Here is a 22,705-nt window from a genome sequence, read left to right on the forward strand (position 1 = left end):
GGAGTGTAATGAGCTTTAGCAAACATGACATTGCCCTCAACTTCAAACCAGGAGCTGCTAGGTTTGGCTGGCAAGTAAGAGAAGGAACCTCACTGTTTACTTGCTTAGCCACTTGCCAGAACACACAGTGCTTAGTTACAAGATACAAACAAAGCAGTAGTAAGAAAGGAAGAAAGGAGGAAGGAAAGAGAGAAGAGAGAAGGTAAGAGAGAAAAAACAAGAAACAGAAGTCCAAGCAAGTCATGAATATGTTTAATGTCATATTTACAACTATTATGGTCTAGACAATCATTATTGGGCAAAAATATAGAAGATAACAGACTATTCTGGATGCAGCATCTGTCCAACTTGTACAGGTAGGTTCTTACATATTTCTCTTAAGCTCATTATCAATTAAATAAGTATTAAATCACTCATCTTCTTGGCTTTGTATAGCAGTATGTAATATTTACCTTGTTGTTTGGGTTTTTTACCTTAAACATAATTTCATTTCTCTTAAATCATTAGCTAATTCTGATTAGAAGGCTGTTTGTTTGTATGAGAAATGATAATACAGAGCTGGCTGGATTGTCATCTAGAATGTCAGTGCTCAGTTCCTCCTGCCTTCTTTGGGAGTTAGAAATATTCACCTACAATAGAACTGCACTGTTAAAAAACAGGGTACCTCAGCATAATCTTGTTGTCTGTTGAAGGCAAAGAAGTAGAAGGCGCTAAAGTGTTTCAGCTCTTATGGCAAGGATAAGTCTTCATTTGCATAACACAGTTGACATGATTCTGGAAAACATGTTAAAGTACATTATTTTTCCATGGATTTGTACTAAGTACTATTATTTTGGAAAGAGCACTGAACTCCAAACAGCAGAAAGATTTCCAGTGATTACAACTTGTGACTAAAGACTCTCAATTAAGAAACTGCTTTCCTAATTTCTTCTCTAGTGCTCTCCAATGTTTTTAGCAAGTCCCTGCATTACAGTTTGCAGTTTCTAAAGTAAAAGCAACCTCATTTTATGGAAGGCTTCATAATCATTACTGATCTAGAAATTTATAGATGTAGATTCCAGAGGAATACAAATACTGATCATTAACTATTTACATCTAAAGTGTTTTATTAATGATGGGAAACCGCATTGTCCTCAGTGATGCTGTAAAATAAAAGACTGAGTCGTTCTTAAGTAACAGAACCAGTCAGCATCAGAATCAAAATCAGAAGCTTTGTGTATCTCTCTTCTGCAAGCAAAGGTGTAAATGTCAGAACTCAAGACTACAACAGGATTAGCTGCGAAAAGCTATGGAGAGACTTTGAGAAGATTGGACAATATGAGCTAAAATCTTAGCTCTTTCATTTAGGACTACATTTTCCTTTGGGACCTGAAGAAGCTGATATACAGCCTGCTCAAGTTCTTTTACTTGTGTTGTGGTGCTACCTATTAACCTCAGCATCAGCATATCATCTGACCCTTCATTCCCTGTTCCTGTGTCTGGCACAACGCTGTCTCATTTCAGAGAATTACATAATGCCTTAAAAAGGACATAAATCAAAAAATATAAAAGAGAAACATTTCCATGGTGCTTGAGTTCCACTGGCCTACTATTTCTGGCTCTGCAGTAACAGAGAGCATGGCTTTGAAGCTTCTATCTCTGAAGTGCTAGAATAATGTGGATAATTCATTAGATGTATTAAGTTTAGTTCTGGGCCACCAGTGTGGTCTACTCCCTTGTAGAACGAGCTTTTATGACAAGTGCATGAAAAAAAGCAAAGAAAAGTAGAACGAGCTACTTTAGAGGCAATAACTGTCTATCATAGACAGATATTCTGTGAGGTCCTTGGCATCTGGCATCAACCAGGGCAGAGGAGGAAGGGCGTATACACTTAGCAAAGATGAACATAGCACCACTTTCTTCTGACTGCAGTTATCCAGTGAGATGTTTTTAGGCACTTCTATTGAAAGAATACTTACTTGCAAACTGCAGTGTAATATTTTCCTCTGAAATTCACTGGTAGGTTCCTTTAGAACTAGAGAGGAAATAGGAATTTGACCCTATAAGATTTTGTAGGATGCTGGGATTTTCTAAATTTTCTTTTGGTATCAATAATATTTTGTGTCTTTAAGGACCAAAGTCCATAGGTCTTGTAATAAAGTGAAACTTCCAGCACCTTTACCAGCCAGCTCATGAAATTCCCTACAGAGAGGCACATAACTACACTATTCAAGAACTAGATTTCAACTCTCTCCTTCAAAGATCAGACTGTTTAGAGACTGGCCCATCTCCTGTGAAGTTTATGAATTACTAAAAAAGAAATTCATCTCTCTGTAGCAGTGAAATTTTATCTCCCTTCAGTGCTGAATAAATTGCAACAGTCTGGTTAATTCTCCTATTGATTTAAGCACCTGTTTCTAGAAAGAAAATAAAATAATTTACAACAGAAAGTGAAAAAATACCATATAACAAAGGCTGTTTCATTTCAGCTATAATTTCTGGGACACAATCTTTCTAAGGCAAGGTCATGCTTTAGCAACAAGGCAACTCCCTTATTGACTTGTCATTGTTTGCATATTTGGCTCTGCCTGTACTTTATTTGAACAGAAGTTTTTAATGGCCTTTTAAGTGTTTATTCCAATTACAAACCCAGACATTTCCAGCCCATATTTCAGAAAGTTAAATTTCATATTTAATGAGATTCATCTCTCTGGCATGAGGAATATAGGGTATTCTTTCCAAAATATGACAACATGTTTACAGTGAATCAGAGTATAAAATTTGTATAAGAAATATTTGTGAATAAATAAGGTTAGGATGTAAATTAATTTCAAACTATAATTTTCAAAAGATGTGCTCCTTTTAGTTCTTTCAAACTTTTCATATAGTTAAAATTTGTTGTCATTTGATGGAGAAGCAGTAGGTTGTAATTAAATAAAAGAATTAGAAAATATTCAGGTTCTTTATCCAGTTACTGTGGTTATGTATCTAGCTAAAAACCATATCATGAATGATAGCATGTATCCAGAACCCTTTAAATATATAAAAGGGTTGCTGGATTTGGCCCAACATGTGTTATATACGAAGAGGCTCAGAGTTTAATGTGGGCTTTTAGGAAAGTCTAAAGTATGCAAGGCAGACTTTTTCTGTTCCCAAAGTATTTCCTTTTTAATTTCTCTAAAATATGTACACTTTGTAATTGAGATACTTAAAATATTACATTTATTTTCAGTACAGTTTTTTCTGTATTTTGCCTAAGAGTATCAGTAACAATTTGGTGATAGCAACAAGCAGTTAAATTACCCTAATTCAATTTGAACTATATTTAAATATATTTTAAGAATTTGCTTGGATTTTTCAATTTTATATGCTTTAGATGAATATTGCCTATAAACCAAATATATTTAGTTGTCATTTCTTAGTACATTATTTCTATACTTTATTTTTATAACTTTGACTTTTTTTATGGAAGAACACTGTTCTTCAAGAACAGAATACAACCTGAAGTATTAAATCAGAATAATCATCAACAGAATAGATGTAATCAGACCCTATTCAAAGCTCACTGTTACAGGCTGATGTGATCATTTTCTTTCTTCCTTCATGTTACAGTTTTGTGGGTTGTTAAGAATTAGAGGAAAAGCAAAAAAGATTTAGAGTTGTCACTTGCAGTCTGGTCACAGCTTTCATTGATTCTTCAGAATCTTCCAGCTACCTAAGTATTTTGGAGACTAACATATCTCAAAATCTCAATACAGTATTCGAATTTACAGGATTTGGGTTGTTTTTTTTAGTGTTTGGTGTTTTTTTAAGATGCAAAACATGAAGCTTTGAGCAACAAAGGATTGTGATCTTCATGTGACAAGTGTTCATTTAGGAATATTTCAGTGTAGACACTGGAGTGCAGCAAAATTATTTCACTGATCCCAAACTGTCTGTGGAGACCCAGAACCAGATTAATACATATGTACTATGGAATAATCTAGCACCTTTATAAAAAGCAGTCATATCTTCGCATTTTAATTCAGAACTATTATCTATATCAAACATTTAATCTGTATGTGCACTAGGATAATTTTAGATTTCAAAATTGTATCTACATTCATTTTTATAACTCTATGATTCTTAAGAGCACAAAGGAGATCAGTTAAGTATTTTCCTGGAGATACCTCCTACTGAATGCAGGTTCATGCCAAATACTGTTCCTGCCACCATGACTCAGAGGAGTCAAAGGCAGTGAGATTGATGCATCATTCCTTCTCTGTTGGTGACTACAGAAAAGACTCAGGACAGGTTGTTCATAAATTCTGTAAATTTACTTTGAAATTAACACAGATTATTTCAAAATATAGCTCAATCCCATTTTTAGTTCTCCTAATTTTGTATTCCAAATTTGATCTATTATGCAGCCAGTCTTGAGATAGGCTGCAAGAACTTTTCTTAGCGTATTTGGAATACTTGATATTAAACAATGCTTTTTCTTCCCTTAGTGAGATATTATTTGTCTTTTAATTTACATCTATTCCTCCATGAATTTTCAGCCCCTTTTGATGAAGTTTCTGAACTTTTGCATCATAAACATGTAAAGATACAAATTTATCCCTTCTCTTAAATATAAAGCATTTCAAAGCAATGTGTTACTATCAGTTATTAATCTTTGATGTGGAGAATCACAAAGAAAAAACAAGAGCTACGATAGCCAGGCTGATTTTATCTTGGTCAAGGTCCTCACCTGGGTATGGTCAGAAATTACATTACTTGATATGTAATTAACCCACTGTGTGTTGTCCAGCACACAGGTCAAGTAAAAGGATAAAAGGATGCTGACTGAAAATGCATTTTCCTTGTAACCTTTCATTTTAAAAGATCTTTCAGAATTAGCAAGTCTTTCTTGTTAATCTGTCTCTATGGACCCCTTTTCAGTACTTAAAATCAGTCTATTAGCCCTCCAACATCCTAGAAAAGTGTCGCTTCTAGATCCCATATTTCCTGCTCTTGAGAGCAGATTGTTTGAAGTCTTGCTGACGAGCACCTGAGGTCCTGTGGCTAATTCTCTTCTTTCAGGAGGTTTTCCCCCACTGCATCTTGTTGCCACCAATACAAGAAGTTCCACTTCTAGCTATTCTGAGGATTGAGCTCCCTGGAGTTTGGCCATTTGTTTACAGAAGATGCTTTTAGACTATCAGGTAGCACCCGAGTCCTAAAAGAGACCGCTAACATAGCTGAGAAATTGGAGTACAGCAGATGAAAGGGATAGGAGGCTAAGGAAAATACTGTATCTAGAGAAAGACGCCTAAAGACCATCTCTTTATAGACTTGTGTGTAGTTTTATCAGTGTGTCCTTTGAAAATGACTGATGGATATTGAGGCAGTGCAGGTAAATTAAGCAAAATCAGTATTAGCCAACTCCATATGTGTTCAAGTGTAGTGGGTTTATGCCAGCTTCCACAGACTGTTATGAGCAGAGAATTTTCGTGGTGCAAATGGAAGAAGTTACACTCCAAGTCCCTCTCACTTTTCTGTCAGTACACATCAACACTTTTAGTGAGGTTAGTGGCCAATGTTAGCAACCTCTCAGGTCTTTCAGAGCACCTACTTAAGTGGCTCACTCTTGTCAAAATCAATTAGTCACCTCTAATAGTGGGGCTGTTATGGGCATATATGTTCAAACCATAAATAGGCCTTCCCAGAAAGAATTATTTACAAATTTAACATTTGCTTACACCTTCCAGCAAATTAAGAGTTGGTTAAGTTTACAGATAGGTATTTTGCAATATACGCACACAGAGCAATGAAGCAGAACTGGAAGTTCAGTCACACGAGAGATAAGACCTCTGCATGAACAGCTTCCAGGCAGTAAAAACTGAAAGGCCTTTCTGATTTGACAGAGGCTTTTCCAGTTCACAGAATGCTTGAATCCTACCAAGATTAATCCTTTGTCATTGTTGCTGTAATTGCTGTTGTTGTATTTATACACAAACTATTTTACCGAAGTTCTCATTTCCAGTTGTTCTTCAGGATGTCCAGATGGGACAAATCTGTTCTTGCTTCATGCCTTTACAAGTAGACTAGAAAGAAACTTGACTCCATATTTTCAAAAACTAAATGTGATTTCTCCTTCATCATCTTCTTCACTGGTGTGTCCTATGATCTCCTTTCATATTTTTTCACCATCATCCAAATAATGGATTGACTTTTATGCCATAAAACTTATTGTACAGCTGAACCTACTCCCCAGTAAATTCCCTCTGAGAAGTGGGAATGAAAAGGGCTGTCATGTAGTTAGAAATCCAGCTGACCCATTCTTCCTGAGGATATTTAATGCAATTGACTGCCTTTGATAAGGGAAGGTCAGTTTTCCTACAAAAGTAATAGTTTCTAGCTCTTTTTCTTTCTTTACGCAGTAAACAAAATAGCAAAAGTAAAGATGAAGATTGACCAAAAACACATTGCTCCTTTACATTTTACTAAATAAGACTGCCAGATAAAATAAAGTGACCTTGCCGTATGAAATTACTTATGCACAATTGTTGCTAAGTGCCAAATTCAGATGCGAAGCTGTAGGTCATTTAGTTTCATGATAAATTAAATTTCTTTCATTGACTCCAGCTTTCAATGGACAAAAACTTGCACATATGATAAAACAAAATGTACCAAAATTGAATTATTTAGAAAAAATGTGTGATAAACAGGTGGATGTTGCTTGCAAAATAATGGGTTAGCCTCATCCCAATGCAACCTTTGATATCTATGCAAGAAGAGTAGGGAAAACTCTGTTTTCTTTAGAGATCCCACATAATTAATAAATGAGTTGTGAAGATTAGAACAGTGAGGACATTTTAGGCTTATTTGGATGGTATTATCTTCTTCTGTAGACATCAGCAAAATCAGCCTTTGACCTCAAAACACAAATTGGCTGGAAGCTCTTTGCTACTTTTTCCAGTCACAAAAACATTAACCTCTATATCCTGGCCAAACTCTAAAGTGGGTGATTACATTCTGCTGCTCTAATTTTCCCCTGCAGGCTCAACCAGATCCAGCATCATTTCCTGATATGTAGTGTTACTGAAAAAAGTCCCTTTTTGCAAACTGGCTGTCAATTTTCCTTCTTGCCTCCTCATTTGTCTGCCTTGTCTTAAGAGTTATAGGTTGTTTGAAGGTCAGGTTTGTTTGGTTCTGGATCACAGGTTTTGCTAAACTGAGGGACCGTGAATATGGACAGTGCTACAATGATGATAGTATCTTTGCATCACTTTTACTCTCTTATAATACACATAGTATAGCCTGGCAATAAAATTTTCCCCAAGCATTCACGCAGTTTGATTTTTGTTAAATATCACATCATGTTGGTCTTGAAAATCAGAAGTCAAAAAAACAGTGTAAAGATACAGTGTTTAAAAACGAGCTGCTAATTTGCTTGTAAAATAGCACATTGCTTAACTCCACATTGATTTAAAGCAATAAATTGCTAAAGAGATTATGATTTCCATGGCCATACAATCTAATATTTTTCAAGAAGTTTGCACATAATTGATAGCAGAATTCATTTAATTGACACTTAGTATTGATCTGAGATGTTACTTTTACTCTTAGAAAAGAAGTTCACTACAAAAGTTAAGCCTCTCTGGTGTAACTGCTGATTTCACTTTGGTTCTATAAAGCTGTAATTGCTTGTTGAGTAACTTAAGATAGTTAGAAATATCAGCACTGAGATCACTTGGTATAAGCACTTGTCTCTGAAACAGAGGATGCAGTACTCCTTCCCCCAGCATGGTCTCAAATAAAACAGCACTAAGTACAGTCTGATGGATTACCTGTATGGAGAAGTCACACAGATTCTGGCTCTGGGGATGTGAATTGATTGCTTAGTCCCAGTACCACAGGGTTAAGTGAAATGCTATCACAGTAATTTATTATCAAGAGAAACAGTGATGGCTTAGATTAAGAAGATTTGTCTGTCTCTTCTAATTAAGGTTAGGTTTGTAAGAAGCTTTACTGCCCTTTGAAGCTACAGAGACTAAAATTAGGACTCTGGTTCCATTTAAAATGTCACTAGGTTGGTCTATAACCATGTAGTGGTTGCAACAGTGGATCATTCTTCCTATGTTGTGATTCCTTGTTTGCAAGCCAGCGAGCCAGGACAAGACCCCATGAAGCAAAGTCTCAGCAGTCTATTAATCAGAAAGGAGTTGGCCCTACAGGACACTGTAATGCTCTTGCAGTGACCCCTTGAAGACTCCATAATGAACGGGAAGCTGGCAAAGCAATCAGCTGTAAGACACAAGGAGCTCTATTGCGGGCAGAGAGCAAAAGGTGGCAGTAAGTGGGCTGTGTACAGAGAGTGAAGAATTTTGGGGGGGCAAGATCTGTCCTCAGGCTGTGAGTGAACTCATTTTACAGTGGTGTTTGCAATCCTATACAAGACAACAGCATCATAGGCTATAGTTTCCTCACTTGCAGGTCTACAATGTTAAAACTTCAAATCAGTAAATGGATCACTTCTAACTTTTCTCATTATTCCTCTATTTAGACAGCATCTAATGACCCTGTGAGGCTGTTAGAGGAGAGTAATAGCAAAAGCTGCTCAAAAAGTTTTAGGAAATTTGTAATTTGGATTCAGTTTTCCTTACTGATGTGTTGACTAGAGCAGCTGTGATTAGATTAGTAAATTACAGAAACCTAAAACTCATTAGATGGGAAGATCAGATGCAATTATGAAGAGCATAGCCTTTTTTGAGAATATTTAGCATGACAAAACATTTGAAGGAAAAGCAGCCATGATACTTCAAGTCACAAGTCAGTTTCTGGTTGGCTGGGATTACAAATATACTTTTCCAGTAGGTAGGATGTGAAATTATGATTCATTATAGAGTGCCTTTGTCTAAAAGATCTGATCCTATGTTGCAACTGAGACAAAACAAGGTGAGTGTGTGGACCTACATCCTTCTGCAGTGGGCCAGGTCTTATGTACTTGTCAGGACAGTGTGCTGGGAACCACTAAATTGCTATTCAAAGAAAAAGAGTCATGTTTTAATTTGGCTTAGCAAAACAAAGCAAGTTTATATGTATATTGGAAGGGATAAACTGTAAGCACTGAGTCTAAGACATGTGAGCAAGAAAATCTCTCATCAATGAACTCAGTAAGAGAATTTACCAGCTTTTACTGGTGAATCTGATTCAATCTGCTGAGCAATGAATGAAATTTAATTGCTTTGTTGCACTGTTTATAAACTTTTCATGTTACAGGGTATATCTTTTGCATTGTCTTTGTTTTTTCTTAGATAAATTCTTTCATGTTTTTATAGGCAAGAATATCCAATTAAGCAGCAAAATCAATCACCTGTCATTCAAATAAACACAAAATCTGAAGAGCACATATTCATGAAGGCCCTCCTGAATAAAAACTATTTGCTCCACAGAATCTTATAACTGGCTTCAAATTATAAGTAAAAGGGCTCAAAAACATTGCAGGAAGTCAATTCAGTCCCCTTTATTTACCCAGATTAACACAGGGATAAATAATTCCTACCTATTCTAAACAAAAAAAAAGCAGGGTGGTTCACAAAATATTTCTTACTGTGAGACAAGGGTACAGGTATAATCAGAGGGGTTTTTCTTGAGCAACTTTAGTGTGCCAAAAATCCAGTGTCTACTGCAGCAGGCATGAGCAGTTCCTGTGTGACATTGGCCGAGGTCCTGTGGGCAAAAGGAAGCCCTTTGGAGGAAGAAGAAATATGGGCACTCCTCTACCTGTCCACAATGCAGCTTCTGGAGGATCTTCACAAAGGTGAGGTGAAAGGTATCTTTTTTAGAGTTCTTACGGCTGGAAATTAATTCTTGAGTTATTTTTTTGAGTTGTTTGTTTGTGGGGGTGGGGGGAGATAAAAAACCCTAATGGCAGTAATAGCATATTTCTAAAAAAAGTGAGAAATCTTTCCATGCTGCTGGGATTACATGCAGATTGCTTTACCTACACAGAAGGTCTTCACACAGTTTTGGCGCATTTCCCTCCCCCTCCCCCCCCCAATTAAACACCAGGCAGTAATTAATTTAAGTACAACTATATGCAGACAGAAGAGTACTTCCTAAAGTCTGAATAACATGCACCCAGAGAAAGTGCAGTGCCAGCTAGGCTCATGTCCTTCATGGACTGATTGAGAAGGACAGGCAAATCCACATGGCTCTTCATTCAGCTAGTAAGAGAATTTTATCCTTGATGATAATAATGTGACTTATCATTATGATGATTGCTTGCCAAGCAGGCCAGCTTGAGAGAGCACAAAGCACAACTGAGCAACAACAAGAGAGCACAGCTGAGCAACCTGTCACATTTTGAGAACTGTTTATGTGAATAGGTATTCCTTTTGAGGGGAGAATGGATGAGATGTGTTCTTACCTCATAAGCATGTAGAATCAAAATACAAAATAGAAAAACAAGTGATGTGTAACTTCTACTATAGCTGGAGGAGTGCAAATTCATTACCAACCAGTTTTTAATGGGCTGGAACACTATAGCAAGTTGACTGTACCATCAGCTCTCTATTAACTGGTGTAACAGGCGGATAGAATAGCCCAGGAAATACAAGCATCAGAAATGTGCAAAGGAGTGAAGCACAAAGATACCCACCTCGGTAGGTTCAGCACAGGTCCGTCTATTGAATCTGTGCCAGACACTAAGCTGACACTGCTCTTTTGATTGCTGACTAAACAAAACTAAGTTAAAAAAAATCAGCCTATGTTCCCTATGCTGCACCAGATCAATTTACTGTATCAGAACATGAAAACTAAATCAGGAAGCAGTAGAGATGTACAACCCAGCTGGACTATAGGGCAGCTGTAAGGCTGCTAAAACTTGTCTTTAGAGAGCTCAGGTCCAGAAGTGATGCCAAACTGGAGTCATTCTGAAGCTGAGTCCACAATACTCCAGATTCTTGGAGCACAGGGAAGGTTACCTGACTCTGAACAGCATTATCCCAGTTGAGTAAGGCATATCTCTCCACATCTTTTAATTGCAGCCATACTGTTTCTGGAATCAGCCTCTTTTCAAAGCTAATACTGCCACATTTGCTGGGCTTTGCATGATGTAATCAATCATGCCAGATCTCATGATGGTCAGCACCACTTGCTATAGAATATTCCTGGTGTGCTGGGGCACTGCCAGGTTAGGCAGGAATGGCACTTGTTGGCTGGCCAGCACTACAGAAGGCCAGGTATTCACTGCTAGGCTGAAGTAAAAGCTGGCTGGCAGTTCCTAAAACAGACAAGCTTCCTGCCATGTGTGACTTGTATTTGCATACAACTCTACAGAAAACATGGAAGGAGCAAAAGAGAATGCTAGCTGAAGGCAACCATGGTCAGTGAGCCCAGCAATCACCAGGCAAGGCCACAGTGATAAGGCAGGTCTGAGGTCAGGCTGGAAATTCAGTCTGTGGGTCAGGACCAATAAGGCCGCCAGTCAGGCAAGTCATTCTGGGGACATCTCCAGTGATGAGTTTGGTTATACAGGGGAGATGCCAGAAATATGATTTTCTGAGTGCAGTGAATTCAACTCTAAGATCTCCTTTATCTACTTCAACATTTTTCAGACCTTGCCATCTGTGTGATTTGCCCATGGTCAGTACTACTGTCTGCTGAAGGAAATTTGTTCTTCCAAAACAATGCATCTCAGACAGAAGCTGCCCCTTTCAGTCCACCAGAATTGCTCCACCGCCCAAGTAAAAACCAGCACTTTGGACTAACAAAGGTGAGGTACATTGCAAAGTGCATCTTGACAGCACCTCTTGAGGACAAGCTTGTGGGTTTTAATGCAATATACCAGTCATATCCCATTTCTAATAAAACTAATCAAATTAGGCTAGAGTTAGAAAGATTTACATATATCTTGCAGCTTTGCCATTGGGTTAGCATGCATGTCAACATCAAAATCAATTTTGAACATCAGTCCCACAGGCCTGCAGAAATGTATTATTTGTAAAGGCACACACAAAGGAAGAATATTTCTATGAAATGGTGTTCAAGCAGATATATGGTAATTGTAATCCCAGAAGTGGCAGGACTGTAGTATCTGAACAATCAGGGTGGAAGCAGTCCAAGGAAGTCAGAAATATGTTCAGCTTTGTTAACAATTTATTTTTCTTCTCTCTGACAAATGAGTCTCTCTGAAAAGACAGTAAAATACAACATTCAGACACCTAAAAGCTTTAGATACCACTCAGACCACATATTCACCTCAGGCAGAACACAGTATTTTCAGATTCCCACATAACTGACCACTTAGACACTAGGCAGGAAAATGAAGCTGTGGAATAGGCAGCCTTATTCCAGTAATTATTTTCCTGCATATAACAGCTAGTCAGTCCCACAGATAGGGGAGAATTTTAATCAGCAATGGGAGAGCTTCAAAATTAGGAAAGGAATTCAAATTTCTTTTCCTACTCCTGGCATCATTGAACAGAGGGCAGCCTGGCTCAGCCCCTCAAGCTGAACAGTAGTAATGATGCCAAGATGATTTTTTTTCCTTTTCTTTTGTATACCTTTTGTATAACTTCTGTGTATCCTCAGTATTCCTAGCATTCATACCTGTAATTCCTTAAGTCTGATAGCTTAGCATAGTCCTAGTATTTTGTTAACCCAGGACACCAAACATCTAGAAGGCCTCATAATAGGAGGCTGGAAAGCCCTACACTACCTTGGGAAATCAAGGTCTTCTCTAGAACACATCCTGTAAACCAGAGATTTGGCCCATCCAGGGGGAATTCCTCAGATGGGAGGACATCACGCCATTCATCCAGGCCTTCCCCTGGGGCATCCTTGTTGGATCTGCTGATTTGTAAGGTCTGTAAATTGTATATGTGACCTATCGTGTGGGAACACTGCAGCGCATCCCACCGTGACAAAATGGTGCACCATTATTAAATACTGAGGTCAAAGCCCCTTATCCCTTAACCATGTCCTGCTCTCCATTTTTTAAGACCAGGAAAAGGCATCACTAATTGCATGCAACCATAAGCTAAGAGTCACTATTTTATTTTAGATACATTTGGTTTAGTTTTTTTAAAAAATCACCTGTGTGACTTCTGCCATTTTGTGACCAAAACCACAAAAAGGTAGTGTGTCTAGTATGAGGCTTTTCTTTACTAAGTATTGATTTCACACAGGGTTTCCTTTTCTGTTTTGACAGATGCTGGTGTATTCCTTAGGAATGACCCTCTATTGGTCAGCAGATTACCAGGTTCCTCCAAACCAGGCCAGTAACACAAATATTTTTGTTTTCTTTTATTCTGGTAGGTTCAAAGAATGAGAGGCATAGTCTGAAGTATCACTAAGAGGGGCTTAGTGTTTTGGACCTAGAAAAGAATTGAAGAGCTTGTGTCAAGGTCTGAGCTTCACCAAAAATACCAGTTCAAACAAATTAGGGAATTTAGTTGGAGCTCATCTTTCCTTTCTCTTTTTTTTCCCTTCTGTTTCTTTGAAAACCAGAATTGTTCCTCTTAAGATGAATTATACCTTGATTTTAGAGGTGAAGATTATTTATTCCAGGACAATTAGGAACAAACTACCCAGGGAAGTAGTTGAATGTTATCCCTGGAGGTATTTAAAAGATGGATAGTTGTAGCACTTTGGGACATGTGGGACCACTCAGTGGTGGACTTGCCAGTGTTAGGTTTATGACTGCACTCAATGATGTTAAAGGTCTTTTTCCACCTAAAATATTCAATGATTCTATTATTCTAAGATAGACAGGACTTAAACAAAAACATCATTTTGGCATGATTATGGTGCTGGGAACATTTTTGTGCTTTTTCAAAAATGAGATGGAAGAATAAAACTGAATAACTTCCCTTGTTTCTGAGGAAATTCCATCAGTATCTCTGCTAGCTGAAATTATAAATTTCTTACTTACCCAGAATCCTTTAAAAAACTTGTAACATACATTTTGCTTCATATCTATATTGATGCTTCTGGTTGTTTGTTCTCAATTTGGAGAGCACAGGCTTCTAGTAGATTTAACCTCCCTTTCACATTCTAAGAGAAAAAGCTTTATAAGCTAAATGGCCTTAAAATATATGTATCTGGTCTCTATGACAACAGTTTTGGCTGGTGTAACTTCTCACTTTTTGAAACTAATGCTACCACATATCTTACTCCCATGAATCTTTGATTCACAGTCTAATTAACAAAGCTCTGGAGCAAACTGATTTGTCTGTCACCAAGAAGCCCCTAATTGGGCCGACAATCATTCTTGGAGATGTCAATTCCCTCCAAGGCTATCCTGGATATCCCCAGAGGTTCATTCAGTGCTGTTACGCTGCTTGTCTGGAATTTTCCCAAAGTCTAAAGAAATTCAGTGCATGTTTCTCACCCAGACTGAAAGACTTTCAGAAATTCCTGGTCCCAGTCTGCACAGGATTTCAGTCCCCTGGGAGATGTCATTTAACAGTATCTCTATTTTGACTCAGTCCCTCCAGCTGAGTGACCAACTACATACACTCTTGCTGACACTGTGTGAAGATCTGCCACATAGAAGACTTCCTCCTGAATCCATTCTGGAAGCATGTGAAGCACATCAGAAGGAATCTGCTTCCTTACCAGCAAAATTCTACATAAAGAAAATGGTTCAGTTTGCAGTGGGAAGTGTGAGCGAGGTAGGTACTACTCTCATACTCCAATCATCTCCTTTTCTGTGATGCAAGAGGTGCACAGCAACAGGGGACACAAGTGAGTGATTGCTGAAATTAATGCTTGTATGGATTAAGGAAGTGAGATTTGGTTTTAAATTTCTAGGCAGGAAATTGTGTGGGCGCATGTAGAAGCAAATAAAGGAATTCAGCTCTCTCACACACCGTTTCTATGCTCCTGAGAAGCAATCAAGCTTTTGTACTTACAGTATCTTAATCTCTTTGGTTAGTACTGAAGCAATCATGACCTTTACAGAGACCCAATATTCGCCAAAGGAAAGGACTTTACACAACAGTAAAGATTTCTCCTTTGCCACTCTGGTTTCAGACTTTCCTCATGAGATTCAAAGAAATCTTATTTAATCATGTTAGGAAATTAATTCATCGTCTTTGGGTGGAATGTGGAACTGAATATTTGCTGTGCAATCAGTCCTGGCCATATGAGGTCTGAATAAACAAGTACATAAGTTTATTCAAAGTTTGAAATATCAAAAACCATTTTTGTTGATAAGCTGAATCACAGTGGAAGAAAATACACCAGAATTTTATTGTTCTCAACCAGTATTCATTAAGATTCTGAGTATAATTTTTCCCTTGCACTCTTTCTTACTCTCTTTGCTACTGTAACAGAGCCAACATATTCAGTCCCGCTTTGTGTTAATCTGAGAAAATTAAGTTGCTTATACAAAGCAAATCAGCAGCCTCTGACAGCCAGAGGGCAAGGATCACTTCACTGTGAGAGTCTGAAGTTCACATATCATATGACATTGACTTTCAATATTCCTGCCTTCCAGACAGAGCAGGTGGTCACCGAAGAGAGCACAGCCTCTCAGCTGAACAGAAGTCATGTGATAAGGAAAAGACTACATGAAAAAACATCAGATACCTCAACACTGTCATCCCAGATGAATTTTCACCAAGGTAAAAAAAGATTTATAATCTGAACTCTCTAATAAGGATACGGACACCCTTTTCTGTGTCTTTCCCAAGGCAGATGGATAGTTTAATTTTCTGCAGTAGTCATTACATGTACTGCTGGATAGGAGAGTTAATGCTTTACATATAAATTACTTCATAATAGAAAGACACTGAGGCAAGTCAGTGATGTTTCTTTTTCCTTATTTCCACAAAGGACATAGTCTCAGGGCTGTGAAGCAATGATAACAAATCAGCTTGCACAGATTTGATTCTTAGAGCACTTGGCATAAAACCTGTGCATATAAAATCCTCTCCTGTCAAAACTGACTTTGTACTTTGTATATTCCAGTGTATTTTTGAAGGTGGGATTCTGTGAGGTTATCCTCCTGCCATTAAGGAATTAATCTCTCCTATTTGATTACTCAAGCAAAGATTTGTGGTTTCTTTTTTGATTTTAGTTTAATTTCTTTATACAAAAGATATTTTATAAATTAATTGCTGGAATGATTTCAAGGCCAAATCCTGCTCACTATATAAATAAACCGGTATATACCAATTTTTTTATTTCATCTGACTAAGATCAAGATTTATTATCCCTCAGAGTAATTCTATTACTTTTTCTTTTTTCTAGTATCTACACTGTACTGTTCACTTTGACAGAGATCTCTGATTTGGGGGCAAGGGGAAAGCTGGCCCAAGCTATACAGGACTTTTTTTTGGGATATGCTCAACATTAAGTATATGAGCAATACAATTCCTGTTCAGCAAATCACACATATGCTCCTTGAAATCAGCTAGAATCAAAAACAGACTTAAATACATCTGGAACATTTCTATTACATATCATTGGTTATAAGAAAAGGAGATTATTTTGCAAACTTACAGACAAACTACCCCTCAAGCCATATTGGTTCACTTGCTCAAGAACTGAGCTTGTAGATTCACACTTGTGAAAGTAGGTAGAAATTCTGCTGCTGCCAAAAGGAATAGCCCCATCTTCATCCCTATATTAGCCACAAATTCCTGCCAGCTCCTTTACACTGATTCTAGGCATTGTGTCTCTGGTGTGATCTCTGTATTTGCCAGTGGTTCAGGTCACTTGACTTACACTAGCCAAAGGACTTCAATGAGTTAGGGTGTCATTGACAGTGAAAATGTGTGAGCCACACTTTGCAAAACAGAATTCCGTTTCTTCATTTTTGAATAAAAATTATGCTTCAGAGGTTCTGTAAAAGGACAAGAGAGAATGCAAACCAAGTAAAGTCAGTGTGCAAGAAAAATATGTACATCCTAATGAATTAGGATGACGCCTTAATGGAATTTCTGCATCTGACTCTGGTAGTGGATTCTGTCTGGGCATTGTCCATCCTGCACACAGAAAGAACAAGTTATAGCTCAAGGTTTTGGACCTCACTTGAAGGAGTAATAACTTTGCAGGTTATCTGCACTATGCAACTTTGCAGTTAAACGTGTAGAACAGAATTAATGTATTAGGTATGCTTTACATGTAATAGTTGAGAATTATGAAAACCAGCTTTGGTCAGAATATGATTATGAAAGTAATAGAACTAAGTTACCAAACTTTTCTCAGTCTTTAAGGAATTGGAGTCAGGGTTAGAAGACAGAAGAATGTGGACTATATATAAATTAGCCGATCCAGATGTTATTTATCTTAACATGCAAATACAATGATTTATAATCAAAGTATATGATTCACCACATTTCCTTTCTGTTTCCAGACAAAGGGTCCAGATTAATGAACTATAGTCAGTCAACAGAAGATTACAGACAGCTCTCTGTGGATTATAGTGACTCTAATAGTATTTCTGAAAGTACATCTTTGATACTGTCTAACCGAGGGCACAGGAGAGGTAAGATTTTTATAAAAGATTATGTTTGCGAATATGTATTCACCTCTTTTGTCTCCTGAAGTGTACCAAGTGATAGGTAATCCTATGCAACTTGTGGTTACGTGACTTGGGAGGCGTATTTGTGCTAAGTTGTAGAGGAGAAAGATACTTTTATATCAGATTCTTTTCCACTTGTCTCCTACTGTAAAGCTATACACTTATCATGTAGCCCCATCACCTTTTGTTTTGCTTCATGCTCCCTTTGCCAGGTAAAGCTGTTCAGCAGATCACAAAACCTGACATTATCTTTTTAGCACACGGGGTCTTGACACAGAAAAGGTGTGGCTATCCCACAAATGCAAATGGCAATGTCAAGATGTCAGCTCTGAAATCAGTTGAATCTATAAATAATAGCTAAGAGTGAATGTTCTGTGAGGACATAATTCAGGAATTGGGCACATCCTGGAAAAAAACCAAACCCCATCATGTCACAGCCTGCCACTCCTAAGCCCTCAGCCCAAGGATGAGGAAGGTGAAGTTACTCATGCTAATGCTCTTCTCCTGCAAGGTGCTTTTCCAAAGTTCCAGAATTGCAGTCAAAACCAGCAGCAATAAAAACCTGAGATTGCAGCTGCTCCCTGAGTGATGCATACGTGTCAGTCACATACACAGTTGCACATAGTGAGGGCAAACTCAGAACAGAAGCCTGATTTGTAAGCACTAAAAAACATATTGGTCATAAACTTGACAAAGGCTCATTCCAGTGATTTTGTGTATGTCAGTCTCCACTGAAACACTGACAGCTGTTCATACTCAGGACTTCATAAGACACAATTCTAAAAATACCTGAGTAAACACAGAATGTGAGAGTTTGTTTGTCACAAACATTCTTTCATAAAATAGTTTTTAAAAAAGCATTCCTGTCTGAAAATAAATATTACCATCTAGTAGAGCACCATTATCAAGAGATCAATATATCTATCAAAACTGTACTTTAGAAGCTCCTTTAACATATAGTAAGTCTACAGGATCAACTTCTTTGAAGAATACACGTTAATTTAATGCCAGGTGTGTGTTGGATTTGTGATCAAAGCATGACAGTCTGGTCACTGAAAGTAGCCAAGTTGTCCCACTGCCGTAACAGCTGATATAGAAAGACTAAGGGAAATTTTATCTGTTTTTCAAAATATATTTTTCCAATTACGTGAAAACCACAGGGCAAGCAGAGAATTTTATAAGGTTTCCTCATTAAAAAGCATGCAGTTTCAGAACACAGGATTGAATCTTAACTTTGGTAACTAGCTTATCTCAAATCTCACATTTTGTCACTACCATCTGCAGCTTGAAGAAACCCCACATGTTTATGCTTATTTTAGCAATGTGACTGTAGATTTTCTAGGTTATAAAATTGCAGTTGGTTGGTTGGTACACTAGAATTCAGTGTCACGTTTTCATGTTGGAATTCAGAGTGAAATCTCAGGGTGTAGTGCATGATCTTACCACCTTTATCATTCTGCTTATGCAATAGTGTGATATGCAATTCTCCAAACAAGATCAATGAAGTGATCCAAGTGAAGAAAAATATAATCTTCTCACCCTTCCCAGAAGATTCCCTAAAGATTTCAAACATCTCTGCTGATACAAGAAACATTCGTAGAACTTGCATAACACTCTCTGGTTCTGTCTCTAAATTTCACCCTTCATGTATTTGGACAAAGCAAAACCTGTCCATTCTGTAGCAACAGAGATGATTGAAGGTGAAAAACAATACAATCTTTATTTGCTAAGGACCCACAAACCATCCACTATTCCCACCATGTTTTTATGATGTAAAAACGTTCACAATATATTTAACATAGCAAGTGACCAGTGGAATAGATACAATAATTTTCATTTCGTTAATTTTGTATTTTACTCTTATTTAAGCCAGAGAATTTTCATGGCTTTTTTCACCCATATGATGCCTGAAAATAGAAGAACAAAAATTCAGCATAATTTCTGAAGAGAAAAAGCTGTTTCACAAATTACCATACAGATGGAAATGACAGCCATTGTACCTACATAGCTGTTTTCTAAATTACATTCACATAAAGTGTTATGAAGAGGAAGTAAAAATAACTAGGGAACTGGGAATACTGCTGGTGTAGTATTCATTAACCTTATTAAGTAGCCATTTATCATGTCCAAGTGAGGACACAAGAGAGGAAGTTGCCAGTCTAAATTTCTTCCCTGTTGTAACCTTCCCAACATGTGATGCTGAGTGCTGCTACTATCACTTGAATTTTAAAATTTCCTGTATTTATTTCAGGGAGAGTTCCAGAGACACAGAGATCATGTGACACCACACTTAGTGGGTCAAGAACACAAAGTAGCTACAAGCTCTTCATAAACAGGTAAATTCAATTCAGATTTTTACAAGATAGAAGCTGTTTTATAACCAAGTGAAGCCAGCAACTAGTGTGGCAACGCAAGTATCAGAAAATGCCTGAATTGCCATCTAAGCCTATTGATAATAGATACCATTCATATAGAGTAAGTAACTTAATAAATACATGTTATTCTCTTATTGACAATAAATAAGTAATATTCACCTAGACTTGGTTTAGTTCCAAGTGGAACAGTCCAAAAGCTCTGGTGAAATGGAACTTGGGCCCTGAACAATCCATACAAAACAAGCAAATTCAGGATTTCCACATTTACTCTGCACCACTGTGTCCTGCCAGATGCCACAGGCCTCCAGGAACAGCTGTCTCCAGCTGTGTCTCCACCAGGCAAGGAAGCAGCACTAGTCCTCTGCGACTGAAAGAACTGGGAAGCTGCTCCACAGAGACTGTGAAAGGATAGATTTGATGATCTTAGAGGTCTTTTTCTAAACTTAATAATTAAATAATTTTATGAAGGGAAAAATCTGTTGAAAAGGTATGAATAGTCATTGCTTTCCCCATCAAGGCATTCTGTCAGAGTCCTTATTTCTCCACATTCAGATTTTGCCTTGATGTTACTTTAAAGTTCTGTCACACCTTATGTGTTCTGGAGTGGTTATGTCCAACCATGTATATAATGTATAATTTTGATTTGCATTTCCATCTCAGACCTTAGATTGATTTTTCTCAACTTGTATCAGTCATATCCAGCCCTGCACTGCCGCTTGGCTGGAGAGTTACAGGTAACCCAGGGACACAAGCAGTAAAGACCCCTGCTCTGTCAGGAGGATTAGCCTCGTTTCAGCCATGGCATGGCCAGCAGCCCTGTAGACATTGACAAAGAAACCTGAGAAGTGTACAAGTGACACTGACTCCTGTTCTAAAGCCAGGCAAGCACCACTGCTGCCAAACAAGAGTTTTCTAGACTGGGTGTTAGCACAGTGCAGTGACAATCATGGTTGTTTCCAAACAAAAAAGAGATAAAAGTACTGCCAGCCTCTAGGCACCACGAAGACCAGAATCCCATAGTTAAGCACCATGTAATCCCTACAGACATCCCATTTAAATTGGGTTCTTGACCCAGTTAAACAGGAGTTTCTTCTTTTAACCATGACACAAATAATTGAGACCCACAGGAAATGCTCAATTTAGATCAACTCCCAATTAAATGTGTCCTGAGTAAACAGTTTGAACTTCCTGAGAAATCAGCCACGATAATCTGGGCAATATGAGATATCCCAGTACACCTGTAAAACTGCAACGAGAGAGATCTACAAGCAGATTGCAGGATAGTGGCTGCTTTTGTCAAGAAGTCTCTGTCTACTTGTCTGACTACACATACGTGCATTTATATGTGTGCTCACAGACATTTATATATGCATCATATATCTAGCAGTTATATGAGTAAGAGAAGATTTATTTACTGAGTACTTCAGAGCAATTGCCATGCCTCTGACTATCAAGCTGGATATGATAATATGGTTGATCTAAAATCATGCTGCCAAGAATAAGTTTCCTTCCTCTGCTGAAAGGCAATCTCTGTTCTCCAAATTTCCAGCAATCTGTTTCCCATAGAACTTCAAGGACTACAAACCCCACTCCTGGTTGTAAGCATCTGCAGCTGAATTTCTACCACAGTCACCATCCTATTACAAGTGGAGTTGACAGCAGTGGAGTTGAAATTACTTTGGAGTTGAAATTACACCAGTTTCCCATGTAGGAGTACAACCATCACAAAAATTAGTGATGGGTTTACTAAATATAAAGATTACCAATATCATCATGCTCATTCTGTAGGCAGCCCAGTTAACATAATTTACATTGTCACAAAGTGAATCTTGTAAGCAAGGCTCTGGTCTATATCTAAAGAAGACACAACTGTCAAATCTGGCATCTCTCACCTAACAGGAAGTGTTTTCCACAGGAAAAGAAAGCTTTCTTAACAAAGAACCTTGAATTTTGAGCTAATAATATCTTTCTGCTCACAAAGGTCACTTCAGGTAATTTTGAGGCACATTTCTTATATGAAAGAAGAAGAAGAGAAGAGAAGAGAAGAGAAGAGAAGAGAAGAGAAGAGAAGAGAAGAGAAGAGAAGAGAAGAGAAGAGAAGAGAAGAGAAGAGAAGAGAAGAGAAGAGAAGAGAGAAGAGAAGAGAAGAGAAGAGAAGAGAAGAGAAGAGAAGAGAAGAGAAGAGAAGAGAAGAGAAGAGAAGAGAAGAGAAGAGAAGAGAAGAGAAGAGAAGAGAAGAGAAGAGAAGAGAAGAGAAGAGTTGGAAGAGACTCAGAATAATTGTCTAGTCCAACTGACTGATCACTTCAGGGCTGACCGAAAGTTAAAGCATGTTATTAAGGGCATGTCAAATGCCTCTTAAAAACTGACAGGCCTGAACCAGTGACCATCTCTCTAGGAAGCCTGTTCCAGTGTTTGATCCCTTTCTAAGTAAAGAAATGGTTCCTAACATCATCTCTGAACCCCACCTACTGTAGCTTTGAACCACTCCCACATTCCCTGTTATTGGATACTCATCAGAAGAGATGAGAAACTACTCCAGTTAATTTGTTAAAAACTTTTAGAAATTCCTTGAATAGTTTCCTGAAGTAAGTCTGCAATGTGCAAAGGAAAAAGATTAAACTTTAGAATAATGGAAAAGCTTCCATGTATCTTTGGCTTTTGTTGAAAAAATGTAATTAACAAAATTCCACCTCAATGAAACCCCTCCTGAACCACATGATCATTATTTGTTAATTGAGTACATAGTATATTTGAAGTTTATTCTAAGGATACACATCTGCTCACATGGATACCACCATTATTTCTGCATTAAAAATATAGTACAAAGACAGCTTTCATATCTGAG

At 37.7% G+C, this 22,705-nt stretch overlaps 1 protein-coding gene across 1 annotated transcript in view; it reads left to right on the forward strand.

Moving 5' to 3' along the window:
- The window catches only part of FRMPD2 (FERM and PDZ domain containing 2), a 43,835-nt gene continuing 21,130 nt past the window's right edge, over nt 1-22,705 (forward strand). The window contains exons 1-3 of the mRNA XM_066324450.1: nt 1-356; nt 9,638-9,766; nt 11,565-11,727. Of these exons, the coding sequence (XP_066180547.1) occupies nt 9,643-9,766; nt 11,565-11,727 (287 nt within the window). The 5' untranslated portion in view covers nt 1-356; nt 9,638-9,642. The remainder of the gene's footprint in view (nt 357-9,637; nt 9,767-11,564; nt 11,728-22,705) is intronic.

The sequence above is a fragment of the Sylvia atricapilla genome, chromosome 8, assembly GCF_009819655.1.
Source record: "Sylvia atricapilla isolate bSylAtr1 chromosome 8, bSylAtr1.pri, whole genome shotgun sequence".
Lineage (NCBI taxonomy): Eukaryota > Metazoa > Chordata > Aves > Passeriformes > Sylviidae > Sylvia > Sylvia atricapilla.